Raw genomic sequence first — 18,542 nt, forward strand, 5'->3', positions numbered from 1 at the left:
TAAATAAAGCATCAATTTGCTTTCAAATTTCTGCTTGTCTTTATATTTTATATTAGAAGGAGTGTGTTGCTTGTCTGAGGAATAATAAATGTCATTTCCGGGCATTTGGATTTAGAAAGGCTAAAGTAACTTTCATCATCCAAAACAAATGATTTTCCTTTGTAATTTCTGACCATCCTACAAAAATTTGATTTCACAGTTTTTATTTGCGTGTGTGTGTAAGATGGAGCTTTTTCCTTTTTGCATGCTTTGATTCCCATTGATTTTAATGTTTTAGATATGTATTATTGTGAATACTTAAATGTTTTTGCTGCGTCGTTCTGACTAATGTTGTCTTTCTTGTCAAACATCTTTTTTAGTCTTTGTTTATTTTTATTCGTCATAATTGCTGGCTTTCGACCACTTCCTGCTTTTCTTTCTATTGTTCCGGATCTAAGTATCGCATAAATTGTTCTTTTTGGCACATCTTCAGCAGCAAAGTGTTTCACACAGTATGATTTCCCCAATTCGTGATGTTTTCCGTGGAAATTTACAATGCGTGCACGGAGGACTTCTTTCTTTGACGCCATTTTCTACCAGTTACTTCGCATCTGAATGAAAGCAAACATATTGTGAATTAGACAAAGAGTGTACTATCAACATACCAAAAAATAGCGATGACTGTGTCAATAGGTTTTATTTTATGACTCCGCACATTTTGTGCAGATTTTTAGTTGTAACCCGTTATTTCCTCCACTTATCTCAAAAACCTAAAGAGGGAGATGGCTTAAAATTAGATTAAATATTGAACAGACTGCAGATTCTACATTCAATGAAAGAAATTGTCCTAAAATGGATAGAACATAGTCAAAAAAGATCATGAAACATGGAAAAGTCAAGTGAATGGAAAACCAGTGAAAAAAATTTTGTCCATATATCTCAAAAAACTGTAATAAGGATATGGCTAACAGAAAGCTTATTGCAAAGACATAATGAAGAGCTTAGAAATGATGTATAGCACGTAAGTAAATATGGATAGAACATTGTCAAAAGTCAAGTTGTTTGAGTAAAATCAATAATAATTATAAAGTATATGTATCTTCTTCGAATTACCCAGGTCATCCCACGTGGAGGTTATGTGCTTGAAATAGATTTGGAATCTCCAGACTCGATTTAGCACGCAACGTGACTTTTGACCTGATCACGTGACACCGTCTGGTGCTTATGGCAAACTGGATAGGCTCTTAGTTGAATTACTTGGTTCGCTTTCCGGAGATTCCCAGTTCTCATTATCGCCATATTCCAGTCCTCTTAAAGATTGTTCTCTTTACCGTATCCTGGCCTAAACATTTTCTGGCAACCAAACATTTCATATCTGCTATGGGCAATATCGATAATTGAGATTTGTCAGACAATTTTTTTAACATAATTAATAGATGGCACAAACTTGTAAGAAAGTAAGAGATTGTCCATTAAGTACAGTGTTTTTTTTTTTTTTTTTTTTTTACAATTTTTTTTACCCTCTTTGTTGCACTGTTACCTTCAGTGGCGGGAGGCTGAGCTCCAAAATTTTAGGATTTCTATAGGAAACGATTCAAATGTTACTCATAATCTTCAAGCCCCTTCTCCCAAAATTTTGGGATTCCTATACACGAAATATTCCTAGTAGAAGTCCCTGTCAAAATATCTTTATAAATCTGTCGCTGTTACCTTTGTGCCCATCTCCCTTTTCCCGTATACTCAGATACTAGAACTGTAATAACGAGTCACCGTATACTTTTCCGTTTTTTCTTCAGTGCTAGTTTTCTTAAATATTGTCATAAAAAATCCTTTTCTTTGGTAATCAGTCAGTGCCGTTTATTCGGTGATAGTAGATCATGTTTAAATTCCATGACAATAATACAGGTATTAAGACTGCTAGTGATATTAACGGCTCCGTGAAACCTATGGTAACTAGATGAGAAACTTACTCAATTATATTCTAAACACGTAAGAAACCAAACAATGCAATTGAAGTGTGAAAATAATACTAGAAATTAACTAGTTACAAGTGGAATAACACGCTTTAAAACAGGAGAGATCAGGTCGGTAGCCAGCCCAAAAATGTAGGGGAGGCCCGGTAGAAGTTAGGGGGGCCCGAACCAACCATATTATAGTTCATCACCATTTTATAGTTCATTTCCAAGCCTACCGTGAAAATTTTAGGAGGGGCAGTGAAAATTTAGGGGGGACCCGGCCCACCCTAGCCCCCCGTGGATACGGGCCTGGGAGAGATTTAAACCATAAAGATAAATTTTTGATTACATTGTTTCTTAAAAAATAAAATATTGGTGTCTTGTATTGTGTGCTATTTGTACTCTCCATCTCTATTAGTTGCGTTCTTTTGTCCTTGTCCTGTCTATGTCCAACTTAAAAATATGGATATAAAAATAAATAAATAAATAAAGTAAAATATCCAATCATGATAGCACAGTATGGTTTTATCTTTAAATACCGAACTGAGGGCGGATCTGAGCCAAAATGTAAAAAAGGAACATGTCCGCTCCTCTATTAATGGTGATGTGTTAAATCGGAAATGAAACGGCTAGCAAAATTCAAAAAAATACGTCATTTTGTATGTCATTATTTCAAAAGTGTACATTATACAAAACTGCGCTTTAAAAAATTCTGTGCGTTTGAATTTTGTTATGTGTGTGTAAAGAGCCCTTTTGTGCCTGGAAAGCCAGTAGCGATTTCTTAAAAAATGCACTGACACTATTTAAGGCAACTAGCAAAATCAGATGGATCGGGACAGCACAGGTAAGCCTGCCATATTTTTTTCATGAGAATACGGGACATCTTCATGCTGCCCCCCAACTTTCCAGCACAATACATATTTTTGGAAACATTTTCACTGCATTGTTTGAATTTAATACAAGGAAGTAGCGAACAATTCGTTCTCAGGAAACTTTATGCTTCTGGAGAACTCTTATGAATGTTTTGCATTTACACTTAAGTTTTTTTGTATTATTATTATTATTATTATTATTATTATTATTATTATTATTATTATTTGGATATGCTATATTATTTAAGAATGTAGGAGACGAAAGAAAATTACGCACCTACAATGTCTAAATAGACACAGTACTGTGTTTTTGTTCTGGTACAGTTGAACTTAACATCGTTTTTTTTTTTTATGACCTTTGATGTGTAATCCAATGAGCTGTAGCTCTGGTTATAATTACTTATCTTTCCTCTGCTTGTAGCTGTAGAAGCACTTGAAGTCATCTATGTATGCTTGTTTTCTGAAGTTGAAGAATGTCCGAGTTTCCACCACGTACAATGAAAAAATGGCATTGTACATTTTTGCAGTCAACTACATAGTTCAACTTCGTTGCTTAGAGAAAAGGGTATTTCTCCTTCAAATTGAAAAAAAAAAAAAAAAACGTTTAGGCATCCTTGTTGACACAAAACTGGAACATTTCACTTGTATTATTAATAACAGCTTAGCTCGTGCACTTGATCGAAGATTGCAGATCCTCTTCACTGCCAATGGACAACTGCAACTCTACGTTGCAAGCCTACTCGCTTGCTCGCTATAAAATCGGAAAGAGTGGTGTGATAATTTGCACCAAACTGTTAATGTCACAGTTTATTGTTCATTCATTAATAACAGGTTTGCCAACCAATATCCGAAGTTTCGATTTTTTTACTTTTCGATAAGCTGATATTGGAAGCAGAAATGGGACGGGACTGAAATACGGGACATTTGCCTGTCCCGACTAAATTTACGGGGACACGGGACATTCGGGTCCAAAATCGGGACTGTCCCGTTTTTTTTACAGAACGTATTGCAGGCTTAAGCACAGGATAACATCAGAACAGATTGTATAGTGTATAAAGGTCTTTAATGTAGTTAAAGTATTTCGTTAAACTTTTAAGAGGAATGCAATATCATCCGAGAAAATGTCAGAAAGAGTTATGACCGTATGATCATATATTCTGTGATTTGTTTGAAATTTAATGTATGTTTCCAGCACTGAGACTATTAAGACTAGATTTAAGTTAAACCCAGTAAAAATTCAGTTGTGTTAATATCCGGTATTAAAATTTTTCTATGAAATTAAACATATTTATTATAGACCTTTCGTTAACAAGTAGTATTAGAAAATTAACGAATTTTTCATTAGTTAATAGTACGGTATTAGAAACAAAACTCTATTTTTAGTTTAATCTTAGAACTGTTCATTGCTCATTGAACAGAATGATTTCTTAGACTAACAAGAATACAATGATAATGTAATTTAAATAGGAGACGTTATTAACCTTTTCCCTGATGACATAGCACCACAAAACAGAAAAATCAGTGTATTTGCTTCTTTCTAACCCTGATAGATAGCAGAACATGATGAAGATTCAAAACCACGTTTAAAACTTTTATTGTATGCCATAGAAGTCAACTTTCTAACACATGAACACCTGCCGTCGACACGAAGGCGACTGCAATGATGGTATTAATTTCGCGGCCGTCATAGTGGCGGCTGCAGCGGTGAAAAGATTAGTATTAATGAACATAAGAATTCTGCCGTTACTAGCAAGTTTCTTGGCACAAACTTAGATTTCATGTATTATCCATTCTACTTTAATCTCTTCGTTTAATGTAAGAAGGATTCTTCTTATTTTATCTTCTATTATGCCTTCTATCCTTAAGACAATTCTGTCTTACTCTCAAATAATATTCTAACCTACTTATTTTCTTTCTTTTAACTCTTTGGAGTAATAACGAATATATTTATCAATAGCAAGCTCGATCTAATGTAGTATGAAATACAGTGTGGTCCGGAAGTGGGTGTACCCCTAATTGGTGTTTTCTGACGGTTTTAGGTTTTACCCACATTTGTATGGTAACATTGCTTGGCATTGTCTGGCAACATTGCTATCCATGTTCATTTGTTTTCCGCTGTGTTTTGCTTGGTAACAGAATCAGAAGTTTCCTGGCCGCTGGATTGGAAGAGGTTGTGCATCTTCACCAGTTCCCTTTGCCTGGCTTCCAAGAAGTCCCGATCTGACTACACCAGACAATGCTCTCTGGGGTTTCATAAAGCAACAAGTAAGAAACACTCGATATCACACAACGCAGGATTTACGAGCAGCTGTGGAACACGCTTTCACCTTCGTGACTCCGCAAAACATCTGCGAGAACTTGGCGCAGAATTCAGCTGTGTTACGACATGAATGGTGATCATACCGATGTTTATGACTCTTAAGACTTTTAATATTTCAAAGTAACTGTGTACAGACATTCTACCATAACTAACACTATACTGTTGAAACTAAAGGGGGTACGCCCACTTCCAGACCACCCTGTACAGGGTGTCCGTAGAGTCATGCAACCTGAATTTTGGAGCATCAGAACTTTTGAACTATAAGTAGAACGAAATGAAACTCTCACTCAGGGAAGGGCGGTTTTTGTAGTTGGTTTTCAGATTTAAAATATGGAGTGGGGGTTCGATGTTCGTCCTCAGAAATGCTAGAAATATATGAAAGTGAAGATTTTTTTTTTTTTTTGCACTAAACATGAAAATCAGGGATTAAATGTAGTTGTGACTTTTTATGCATAAATGGGAATGTTAATGCATAGGCTGGTACAAATTTATCTTTCCGAAATAAGAATCTCACATTGACACCATGTGTAGGCATTCACCGGCCATGATGATGACATATGGCACAAAAGCAATTATTTTCTGGCATTATGACTTAATATTTCAACATGAAGGTACTAAACGGTGTCAACATGTGTGATACATGTGTGATTGGCCACCAACTATCCTACAGATAAACTGTTGCAAACAAGCAAGAAAGCTGCCAATCATTAAGGAAACGTAATAATCTATCTACACCTAGCCGTGATTTGCTGAATTATTTGCCAGACAAGTTTCTTGTACAATATACAAGGTGTTTCGAAACAACACTGACAACGTTTGGGAGGTGATTCCTGACACCAAAATAAAAGACAAAAAGTACAGTCCATCCTGGGTGCACAAGTGCTTCCTTTCGGAGTTATAGACTCCCGAAAACATGAAAAAGTGAACTTTAAAGGTCCATAGCTCCAAAACTGTGGGACCTACCGTAATCGGATCAAGATTTCACTTAGAAACTAGCATGTGTCCTATCCAAATATCCATGTTACAGAATCCTGTGGTACTTATGCAATAATTTTATAGAGGTAGTTGGTGAGTACTTCAAATTATATGTCCGTAGCAAAAGTGCCTCTATAAAAATTGTTGTGTGAGTACTTATATATTCAGTTCTAGATGGTAAAGTCTTGGGTACGCCACGCGTTGGCTTTACAGGATGATAGGGTCATCTACTGGCATCTCTTAGAATGTTTTCCAGTCCACGATGATGATGATCCACTAGAATACAATCGGTAGTTGTGGCATAGTTTTTCACATAAGTACAGTTTAAAAATCGGTCAACTATAACCTGAATAGCCTTCTGTATAATCTACCACATCTGTTTTAGTATTCTTCGTATCACTGAAAACTTATTCAAATTCATCCTTGTGATAAAATAATTTGTGGATAATAAAGGTACAAACATAAGCACGGACAGGAGAAGGTCCTGATACGTCCACGCATACTATCAGTCATAGATGTTATGACACATCCGAAACTCTAAATACATAAGATTATAATCCATAGGTGAAGGTACTACTATTGAACCTTTCAAGTTTTATAGTTTATTTTTTAAATTCCTGTTAGGTATTAAGAATGATAGTATATGATAGAATTTTTCCTTTCCAGACCGCAAAAGCAAATCTGACTTATGGCAAGCAGACACTACGAATTCAGCAGATCGTTTGAAATATCTTTATAAGTATGGTCCGTGGTTTGACTGCGTAGTACGAGTAGAGAAAGGTGATCAAACTGAGGTATGAATCCATAAATATTATTTTATTTAGAGTATGTCGAACCATAATTGGTGTAATAATACTGGGTTCTCCAAAAAGGATGTCGGGTAATTATGATTCGTAAATTACACGATACAGATTAAGGATGACTTTGTTGCGCTCAGCAGCTGAAATGATTTGAAGGTAAAGCAAGAGATCCTCATAAAGCCAAAAAAAATACACTTTGTGCAACAGCTCTTTTTGGGTCTGAGTCGCTCGAACGCCATTTCTTACCGACCGACTGAACTACATCCCACCTAGTGATGGGCAGTGGGAATATTCCCGGTGGGAAGGAATTTTAAAAGTGGGAATATTCCCGTTTTTTTTCCTGGCCTATAAATTCCCGGGAAGGAATTTATTTCCATTTCTTTTCTTTATGTTCCAAATTATAGAACTATATGACTAATTACTTTATTTTAATATATTATGACTTACTTCTAGGTTTTAAAGAATTTGGAGGTTAAAAAATTAAGGTTCTTTGACAGTACTTTATATAACTAATAATATGATTTTTTAAGTTCCATTTCCATTTGCACTAAAAAAGAGTAATTGTTTAGTATTGGGGGACCAAAACTAGCAAAAAGTAGGATGATTTACGGAAGAAATGAGTTGATAGTGGTGTTCAAGTAGTCAAGAAAGTATCGAACACATTTTTTTTTTTAGGGTAGTAGGGATTTGTACAAACCGTAAAGGTAAGTCGGAGTGATTTATGTGAGAAAAGAAAGTGAATTATTGGTAGCGAAGATAGAAAACAACGTGCCCTGCGGGGCTCTAACCCGCCTTCACTCACTGACGCTCGCTCGGCATTGCTGCCTAAATTTAATGTTGGTAACGTAATTTAACGTATGAAACCATAAAACAACCGCATCGGAATAGAATATTGCAAAAAAGTAGGTGCAAAATCTGACCCGGCAAAGCTAAACAATCGTCAAAAGTAGCAAAGTACTACTTTACAAATGATGGAAAGAAACCATTTTGTAAAGTAATGTATATTATGTAGAATTAGAAATGAAGTACTATTAATAAACTCTGAACCACCGTTAGTAATAAACGTCTTTCTGTCTCCTCTCTCTGACTCGAATTTCTGAAGAGGTACTCGAACTTCTTTTACATGTGAATTAATGCATGGAATTTCGAGAAATGGGCAGGAAGAAAAGTCGTGTGTGGCAATGTTACATGCAAAATTATAAAGATAGGAAAGTATCTTGCAAATATTGTGAACATACATATTTATTCGCAAATATTGACAAAATAGTGGGACGTGTGTGTTCTGGCAGTTGCCCAACCTAATTTGTTTATAACATTTAAAAATCTAATATGTTTATAATATTAGTAGTAGAAGTTTAGAAAATCCACTAACATGTAAATTTAAACTGTTTAGTGGTTTAAAAGTATGTGGACACATTTTTGAAACATATTTACTTTTATAGAACATATTGTAAATAAATATTCATTTTGCGTACTCTCTAAATATAATAAAATATTAATAAGATAAAATAACATCGTTCAGAATAGACATTCTAAAGACTCCCTTGGGGACAACAGTAATAACATACTGTGATATAAAAACAAATTTAACTTTGAAATCATAATATAGTAATAGAATGCAATTTTCTTTGTGATTGTACATAAATTCCCGGAAAATTCCCATTTTGGTGAATCTTCCCGGGAATATTCCCGAAATATATCTTCTCGGGAATTTACCCATCACTAATCCCACCTAACAATGAACACGTGGTCAGTATGCTGCGTCGCCCTGTCTCTAACAGGTGTATCAGAAGCTTTCTAGACTTAGAGGCCGTCACGTCTTTCACACATCTATCGATGGCACGAAAATCTTATTTTGCATTATATACAAATCAGTTCTAGAAAGAAATCTTACTTTGCATTGTATCATGCAAACAGCTCTTTTCAAAGGACAATACCCATCGTACATTAATAAACAGACACAAAGCTGGGACCGAGTAACAAATCAAGAAATATCCTGTCAAACTGGAATGTCCTATATTTTTAATTATGTGTCATGTATTACTAATTGATCAAGCCCTTATCGTTTCATTTACATACCTCGCTTGTCGAAATGGCCTGGTATGAACCGGTATACCATACTGGCAGTAAATTAAGATATCAAAAATGATATGATCTATAAAAAACAAAGTAAGTTAGATATATAGCATTGAAGTAATGTCCAAGTATAGACTAGTCCCTTTGTCGTTTCATGTGCTTTCTCTCATTTTCTTTCTTACTCATCTAAGTTGTATCCAGTAAACTTATAAAATGTATTTACTTTTATAATTTTTGTATATATGAAAACACTATCTTCGACACGTTAATTATACTGTGCCCTATAGTAGAACATGCCGCGATCTGCGATGTGATCGCAGAAAATTTGCTGCGCTTGTGCAGAAAAATTGCCAAAGGAAAAATAAATAGCCAACTGAAAAGTATAAAAACATGCCTGCTATGTGTAGATGTCTTAAATGCACGGACGACTCACATAAATGTAGTTTGAACTGTTATATACGTCGCGTAAAGCTTATTTTTAACAATCACAAGTTATCTTCTGCAGAAAAATTTTGACTTACAAAAACTAATCGCAGAAAGACAAGGAAAGTTCTGTCATCGGGATACTGTGCACCTATTTTATGTATTATACTTCTGCATTAACGGATGATAATATGTACGATATTGCAGTTTGCGCGCGGGAAAATAAATAAGAGCACGTTAGTTTTGATAAAACAGGGCAATGAAAAGCCACAACTTAATCACCAAATCGTCAGAAGTTATGCTTCAGGCAAATCTATGAGTACAAACATGTGATAGTAATTTATTTTCAATTCAACCACTGCTTCATCTTCATCCTTCTGATGTTTATTTTCATGGTCTTTATGCCTCTTAAAAAATCGTAGCCTGCAGCCTCATTTTCACAACATAAACCTTTTATTATCTTTAAGAAAACTATATCCTTGTCAAACGTACCTTCGAATTGTGTGTTTTGCCAGCAATATTGCGTAAACAAAGGAGATGAACTACCGCCGGAAGTCGGGCTGATAAATCATCAAACGTTCCGGCTTCTCAAAAACTATTTTCTTTAATCACTGAGGAATCTTTAAAATAACAAAAGAAAGAAAAAAAGAAATACTGTATATTATACGGTAAAACTACTGAAACTGAACATTTTTCTTTGTTATTGAATATTTGAAACATATCTTAAAGTCCAAATGTCCCTTTCACTTGGGATACCACAGGTGAGGACTGTTCCCAGTAGCAATAAAGCATACCACTTACTCAATTTGAATATTTAGTTGCCGTTAGCTCTTGTATCATGTTGGTTAACAGCTCTAAAATCTATTGCTTTTGAATTGTATAGTTTATTGAAAGGTATGGTTGATTCGTATTTTCATGTATTATTCAATTGAAGATTTTTTCCCTATATCTGAAATTTTGTTTTGTACCACATAAGCCTACTAGGAATAATATACAAGCATTGAAACCTGATAAAGTAATTAAACAAACTAAACACTTAAAAAGTAAGTTCGTTTTCTATTTTTCTTCGAGGTAGAATCAAAGCCCACTACTGACAGTTCAAAATGTTAAAAACTGCGTATAAATCGAGAATGCTGAATCCCAACCAAAAGACCATTTTGCTGCTCGAGAGACACAATTGTGATGTAACCGGATTTTTTGAGAAAAAAAGAGCATCAATAAATGGAGATGATAAGTTGTTTAAAAGGTGATAGTGCCTTAGTAAATGATAAGAAAAAATCTTGAAAACAGGTACATTAATATGTCATAACGACTCAGGGGTGTAGCCAAGGGGGAACCCATCGGGGCCAGGCCCCCCTAAATGGTTTCCTGGCCCCCCCAAATGACCAGCTTTTAAAACATCATAGTAAAATTATCTCGCTTCATTCATTTAAAGTAACAAAGTTTATTGACAATTAGTAGTTTATGATAAAATGGTATGGAGAAATATTGTTTTTCCATACCGATCGAAAAATAGTATAGTATCTCTTCCTTATACCGATCGAAAAATAGAATATTTTTTGTGACAGCAGATTACACAATTTACTGCGATTTATATTTGACAGTTTGAAGACAAACGTTTTAACAAGGTACTACAAATACAGCCATAAAACAAAGGTACTAAACTAATTTGTAAGTACAGTATATTTTTATATGCTTTAACAAGTGTTTTAAAAGACATAGTGGATGGAAAATTGGGTGAGAAACAATGCTTTTATTCAATTTGGATTTCATTCGCTCTCTCTTTCATTTCTACTCAGTGTAATAAAATAATTCTGTTTTTTAGTCACGAATAATAAATAAATATTTTTGTCAGGAAACCGTAAAGAACTTAAGTGAAATTTCAAAGAAAATCAATCTTGTGTAGATAGGTTCTGTATACAAGGTCCTTAATTTAAATATAAAGGTAACCAAGAAAAGATTTGTTGCTTTTTCACCCACCACCTTCGAACATCGATATGTCACCTAACCTGGAAGATCAAAAATAGTCCCCATCAGCATCGACCTTCTGAAAACGTTCTGGAAGGCCATGGAATCCATCGCGGTAGAACTTGGTGGGCCGTGAAACGAAGAAAGTATCAGGTGCATTTGGACCTTTACTAGGGATTTTAACTGGCGTCCTCTAAGGTGATTGTCCAAAGAATGGAACAGGTGATAATCGGACGGTGCAATACCCGGGGAATATAGTGGTTGCAATATTGTTTCCCATCCAAGGCGAAAAATGGTGTCCTGAGTCATCCTAGCCACGTGGGACTTAGCGTTGTCCCGTAAACGAGGACCCATTAGCAATTCAGAAGTGATGGCTCCAGAGTTTTGAGTTTTTGTTGAGCACAGCTCACCTGCTGACACTACATAGTTGAATTGATACTCTGACCAGCTGGTAGCAGTTCCCGATGCACGATGCACCAAAGACACAGAAGGACCTTCTTCTGGTACAGTGCTGGTTTCGGCTGTTTTGAAATCGGTTCATGGGATGCTAACCAATGATGACGGCACCGTGGAGCTTCGTATAGGACACACTTTTTATCACATGTCAACGCCCTGTCCAGAAATGGCTCCGAAACAGTAAATAAACACAGGCGACTGCTGCGTTGCCTTCTGGCCCGGAGTCAAAACATGAGAGACCCATCGACCCAACTAGTAGTGCTTCACAAGTTGATAGATGTGCTGCCGAATGGTTTCTCCACACACTGAATTGTAGTCGCAGTTCCTCTTTGTACATGTGTTGGTCTTCTGGCACGTGGTGTTTTCGGGTGTTTCGTCATAGTCCTTAAACTTCTTAAACATCACTGCAATGTCCGACCACGACACCCTCACCAAAGGCCTGGCATATCTTCTGTCCCGCTACAGCGGCGTTTGACCTCCATTTGAACTCGTTCAGCATACATGCTCTTATGACGCTCTGTGGATGTCCCATGTTCCCTCTGTCTTTACGCAAGTTCACGGTGTGTTTGAATTGCCACAACCTGGTAGTATGTTGGATATACCCACACCAACAACTGACGTTCGCCTTATCTCCACTCGCATTCAATTCACGGTGTGAGGTCCAATTGAACACAGACCTCCACGAAAAGGGACAGAACTTTCTTGGTTGCATTTATAGTTATGCACAAAAGTATAGCGTTTGGTCCCGGGCAGTAGTTCTTGATTAAGCATAATAAAAACTACCTTGAATATAATTTATGGATAATAATAATAATAATAATAATAATAAGAAGAAGAAGAAGAAGAAGAAGCTAAAATAGTGTTTTTAGTTTTCCAGAAGGAAACTAAAATTTTCCTTTTTTTCAGGCCTCGAAAACACTAGCAGCAACACATTTTTTTTTTGGCTTTGTACATTGTAGCTGGCCCCCCCCTCAAAAGCGACGGGCCCCCCTACACAAACCTGCTGGCTACACCCCTGTAACGACTTGTCCTGAAATAGAAGGTAATGAGACTTTTTTGTTTAAAAAAATTACCAAATCTTTAATGTCAAATTAAAAGACTGATAAAATTGGGAATATAAGGGAACGGGAAAAAGAGGAAAAGGACGGATATAGCCTAGACGTCGAGGGTGATTGGAGTCAGCCATGTGGAAAGGACGAAATCAAGAACTTTGGATGAGAGGTCTCTACCTTTACCTGTAAGTTCGATTACCTCTAGTAAAACTCAGCTGCAAAAGACATTCTAAGCTATAGTAATTGGTCTCCTGACGTAAAATCTTATAGTAAATTTTATCTTAAACATTGTGCAATTAATCTCATTGTGTACGTAGTGGAAATAGAATTGTAACCAAGCATCTTGAGATAAATTAGGGTTCTTTTACTTACTTCTATAAAGAAGAGATTAGAACCTACCTCTCATGCTCTAATGAGACAGCCCGGGATACAGGTTGGTGTGAATCATCTACCATACCTAATTCTAGTTATTTAATTTTAACCATTTTTATTCATCACAATGACAGAGAACAAAATTGCCTTCTTCGTCTTCTTCTAACTCTATGAAACAAAATCTAATATTGACTCGTGCAACAAGTTCCACAAAATTGTAAGTGTTAAACGAAAAAAATAAAAGTCCAAAGATGACACATATACAAATCGATAGAAAGAAAATGATTACCCACGCAGAAAATGATGTGTGGGTGTAAACTTGTCACGCGCAGTTTTTGAAACAAACTAGGTTCTTTGTCAGGCTAAACCTAAGAATTGGTGTTGTACGAATACATGCCATCTATTAAGATGAAACTCATAATGAAATATACTGTAATCTTAACAAGATTTTCATTATAACACAAGCAAGAAGACAGTCCACAGAACAGATGAAATATAGTCCAAAATTGAACTTTTAGAACTAATTTTTGTTTAAATATAATGAGAAACGAAAGAAGAAGAAGGAAGAGAGAAACTGTTGGTAGCGTATTTAAAGTCATGGGTCGACGACTAGTGTGCCTGCAAAACCATAAACTACACTATTGATGTTCTTATTTACCTGCCACTACTATCTTTCATCAACGACAGGTTAACTGCCAGTTGCTTAGCCCCTCACTGAGGTGAGCAGGAAACTGTGACGTCATAGAGCATTCAGATGAAAATGACTTGTTATATTTCAAGTGCCTGTGCATTGCAGGGGCGTATACAAAGACTGGGTTCTAGGGAACCAGACCCTCTTTCCCTAAGAAACTCCAAATTTTCTGTAAATTTAGTCTAATTTTAGGAGTGGCTTTGCAAATTTTAATACAATTTACCTTTATTTGGACCCTCAAAAATCTTTGGAGCTCTCCTCAAATAAATTCTTGCCTACGTGCTTGTTTGGCAGGAGCTGACAGTTACTATCGATTCCTGTTAACGTTTTTCGCCTATACCCTTTTATATTCTGCTATTTTTGCACAATAGGGGCACGGTGGCTCAGTGGTAGCCGGTGGGTGTAGCTGGCCAGTCTGAGGCGTTAGGCTGACGATTGTGAGGTGAAGTTCATTGGGGGTTCAAATCCCTCTGAAGAACATGGTTGGAATTTTAATTGTCCTCGGTATTTCTGTGTTCGTATCCCTGTCGTGTTTGGATTACGTCGAAAGTACTTGAGATGCCCATGACGAACAATACCTCGGTTGGGGCGAGTTTTAAAAAAGAGTGGTACCTCTGTTTCGTGGTGTCGCTGGTTCGGCCCCCCGGCCAAGTAAGTTTGTGGTGGACAACATTTTATCCGTGGGTTTTCTCGGCCTGTCTCCCTATTTCCCCCACATTCTCATTCCACCAATTCTTCCATCATCATTCACTTGCCTTAATCATCATTTCCTTAGCTTAAAGAGCATAATCTTGAGACGTTAAACTCAAATATTTCACTTCGTTTCGTGTCTTATTTTTGCACAACATTTTAGTAATTACTAAGTTCTTTTGCTGATAACTCTCAAAAATATCTAAAAGATATTTATTTGAGAAAAAAGATTGAATTGCAATGTTTCCTCCGAAGTTATTGCTTATGGATGAACATTAGACTTAATTCTGCCTCTGTTGGTGTCTTCCTTAGCATGCTGATTAATGGTTATATATATCTATAAAATAGAAACTTGTATATTGATTTCCGTTTCAGTATGTTTGTCTGACGAAGTAGCTGTGTTGAGTAGAATTCTATATATTTTAGATTGGCCACACATATTAAAGCACTCACATTTAACGAAAATGAACTTAATGTTCTTTGATTTGCAGGAATTTAAAATCCATAAGCTGATCCTTTCTATGTCGAGTCCTGCATTCGAGAATTTGTTCCAGAAACAAAATAAAGATACTGCTCTAGTAACTATTACTGACATGAAACCTTCAACTTTTAGAACTATCCTAGAGTAAGTATGTAAAATAATTAAGTTCACTGTTTCTTATATATATATATATGGAAACTAGCTTAAATGCTCATTCTTCGCACTGAAAGAATAGGTTTATGAAGAATATTTGAAAGCTACAGTATATTGAAACAAATTTTTCTCCTTACGGTGAATACTTGAATCAAAGTGAAATGAAGAAAAGTAAGCTCGATCCAAGACCTAACTACGTTCAAAAATCTATTTTGAAAACAGTGCGACCGTTATTCTTTGTAAAAACTGTAGCCCCCTTTCCACTCCACTCCTTAGGATCAGGTCCACCCAAGTGCCAGTGCCTGTTCAAAAATTCATTTCAAGCGGTCCAGCAGTTTTTTCGTTTTATGAAACACAACCGTAATGTCAGATTTACATATTGAGAAAATTATTATAGAAATTTCGCCCGTAAAACTATAATGTCTAAAAACGCTGGGCCATGTTTCCACTTGCTTTTAAATAAGGATTCTATACACCAATTTTCATCTCCCTAAGATAAGGGGATCGTGAGGTACTAAATTTTTGCCATACCTTCTTCTCCCCTTAAGATACGGATATTAATTAAAGTGACACATAAACCCGACTCGAGTCAAGTGCTATGTTCAATACTTATTTGAAATGGTTCAGCCATTTCTCCATGATAATAAGATAGATAACGTAATACATTTTTATATGTTGAGAAAATGTATAGAAATTTCACCCTTTTCCCCAATTTAAACTAAATTTTTAAAACCACTGGGACTCATGTTCCCTTATTTTTAATGAAAAGTTTATATTCTGAGTTTCATCTCTCTAATATTTTTGGGTTGCTGAGATGCTCTATTTTCGGCATAAAGTTCTATTTAACCGTTTTACCCCTTATATACGCATTTTTTAAAATCAAAATAATATGAAATCTTTCAAGTAATACTATGTTCAAAAATGGATTTGAAACGGTTAATCCGTTTTCTCTGTATCGATTTGAGTTGATTTTGAGTTTATCGTCCCGTTCAGCAGCGAGGCTATATGAGACGTGGACCTACTGATTAACGTGGAATCCGAACCACATCATCTGTATCGATTTCATATTTATAACACGAATATGACATTAGTTCCCGTTATTTGCACAAGAATAAGCTTTAGTGAATACTACATTTACACCCTCACGTATGTAACTATTAGTGGCATACTTCATGCATTATCGGCTAACTTCTGCAGGAGCGAGCGATTGAAAATAGTGTGGCGCTGTGAACTCGACTCATCATCTACCCTAATCTCTCACTTCCTATGTCAAACATCAAGAAACGCATAAACACGTTTTCCGTTATTTTAAATGAAGAGTCCAAATACAAATGCTATTTCTCTAATCCTAAGGGATTCCGAGATATGGACATCTTATTATTGAAAAATGCAACTCTCATTTCACCTCCGTCCAAGTCGAATTTACAATAGTATAGTGTCCACAAAATAAGTAAACATGTGTTTTAGCGCATTTTTAATATTTGATTTAGGTTAATGAAAGATCCCATCCCTTTCAATTCGCATCCTTTTTTCTTCCCTCCGAGATCAAATATTAAAGAACGCTGAAACACATGTCAATATGACATCATTGACCTAGAAAAAAAAACATTAAAAACGCTCAGCCCAAACCGAAAATACGCTTTAAGCAAACCATACAGAAGTTATCTCCACGCTGAGCTGAACTATAGGAACTGGGAGTTTAAGAAAACCCGATTTTCAGTGAGTCCATGACGCATAGGTGAAAATAATACAAGTAAGATACATGGGTTTGGTTATATAAGTATTGTTGCATTTAGAAGAATACAAAAGAACGAGCTATTTTTTGTTATTATTACTTCTGTAAAAGAAATTTTGATTGGAAAAGAAGATTCAAATATTGCTGACTACAAATGGCTAGAAATTTGCAATTATGAACACAGAATCGGCCAAAATTACAGCTAGTAGCTAAACCATATTTTTACTAGTAATCAGTATATCAAAATGGGTAGATTTAGCTATAAACTGGCAAAATTGGCAATATTGTATATGAGTAACCACATAAGAGAGTGTTCTGAACGATTGTGTGCTATAATAGTCTTCTGCAAGTGGTTAGTACATATACTGTACGTGTAGATGTGAATCTGCTACCACTTATGGCGCCGTTGCACCAAGGTAGGAACTAACAAGTAGACCTCACCACTTCGCCGTTGCGTTAGCAAAAGGAAACAACTGCTGTCCTAGAGTAGGGTTGAATATAAGATATTGGCAAAACTTTTAGCTGCTAATGAGCACTAGAAATATGGGAAAACGAAATAGAAACATGAATTTGGGAAAGCCAAGTACAATATAATTTGATAGTTGCAAGACCGATATTTTTTCGTAATAGATGGAGGAACAATAGCTATGACTTCAGCTATGTAAATCGAATTAGGAGGGATGTTTTTATGGCATTTCATATCATGACCGCCATCTTGAAATCCGCCATATTGGATCGACGTAAACTTTTTCAAGTAGAAAGAGGGCCATGTGAGGTATCAAACATAGAATTTTTCAACTTTCAAAGAACTGTAAGTTGTAAACCGTTCTAGATATGGACAAACTAATTAGTGTATGAGATTGACTGGAAAGAATCATTGTTGTTTGATACCTCACATGGCCCTCTTTCTACTTGAAAAAGTTTACGTCGATCCAATATGGCGGATTTCAAGATGGCGGTCATGATATGAAATGCCATAAAAACATCCCTCCTAATTCGGTTTACATAGCTGAAGTCATAACTATTGTTCCTCCATCTATTACGAAAAAATATCGGTCTTGCAACTATCAAATTATATTGTACTTGACTTTCCCACATTCGTGTTTCTATTTCGTTTTTCCCATATTTCTAGTGCTCATTAGCAGCTAAAATTTTTGTTAGTGTCTTATATTCAACCCTACTCTAGGACAGTAGTTGTTTCGTTTTGCTAACTCAACGGCGAAGTGGTGAGGTCTACTTGTAAGTGATTCCATGCGGAATGAACGGCAAATCAAACAATGTTTAACTGGTTTTATATGGGATATTATTACCCATGCTCTCGTTTTAGGTTGATATCATTTACTCCATTAACTTTACTTGGCACAAAGAAGCGATTCATGCTCTGAACCAAATTGTTAACATTTTAACTACATATGGGAGACAGAATATTACAATCCAAATGTATGAAAGCCTTTGCATGATGAAATACTTTCTATCTAATTTGCTACTCGCCGCGAGGCATGTATTAACATCTTCTGAACCACACATTACTGAATATCTAGGAT

The 18,542-nt window shown here is 35.8% G+C and overlaps 1 protein-coding gene across 1 annotated transcript in view; it reads left to right on the plus strand.

Annotated features, from left to right (window-relative positions):
* LOC145686392 (BTB/POZ domain-containing protein 6-like) overlaps positions 1 to 18,542 on the plus strand; it is a 92,510-nt gene that overhangs the window by 33,024 nt on the left and 40,944 nt on the right. The window contains exons 3-4 of the mRNA XM_081759668.1: positions 6,768 to 6,895; positions 15,121 to 15,254. Of these exons, the coding sequence (XP_081615794.1) occupies positions 6,768 to 6,895; positions 15,121 to 15,254 (262 nt within the window). The remainder of the gene's footprint in view (positions 1 to 6,767; positions 6,896 to 15,120; positions 15,255 to 18,542) is intronic.

This window comes from Thermobia domestica, chromosome 5, assembly GCF_964235325.1.
Source record: "Thermobia domestica chromosome 5, izTheDome1.hap1.1, whole genome shotgun sequence".
NCBI lineage: Eukaryota > Metazoa > Arthropoda > Insecta > Zygentoma > Lepismatidae > Thermobia > Thermobia domestica.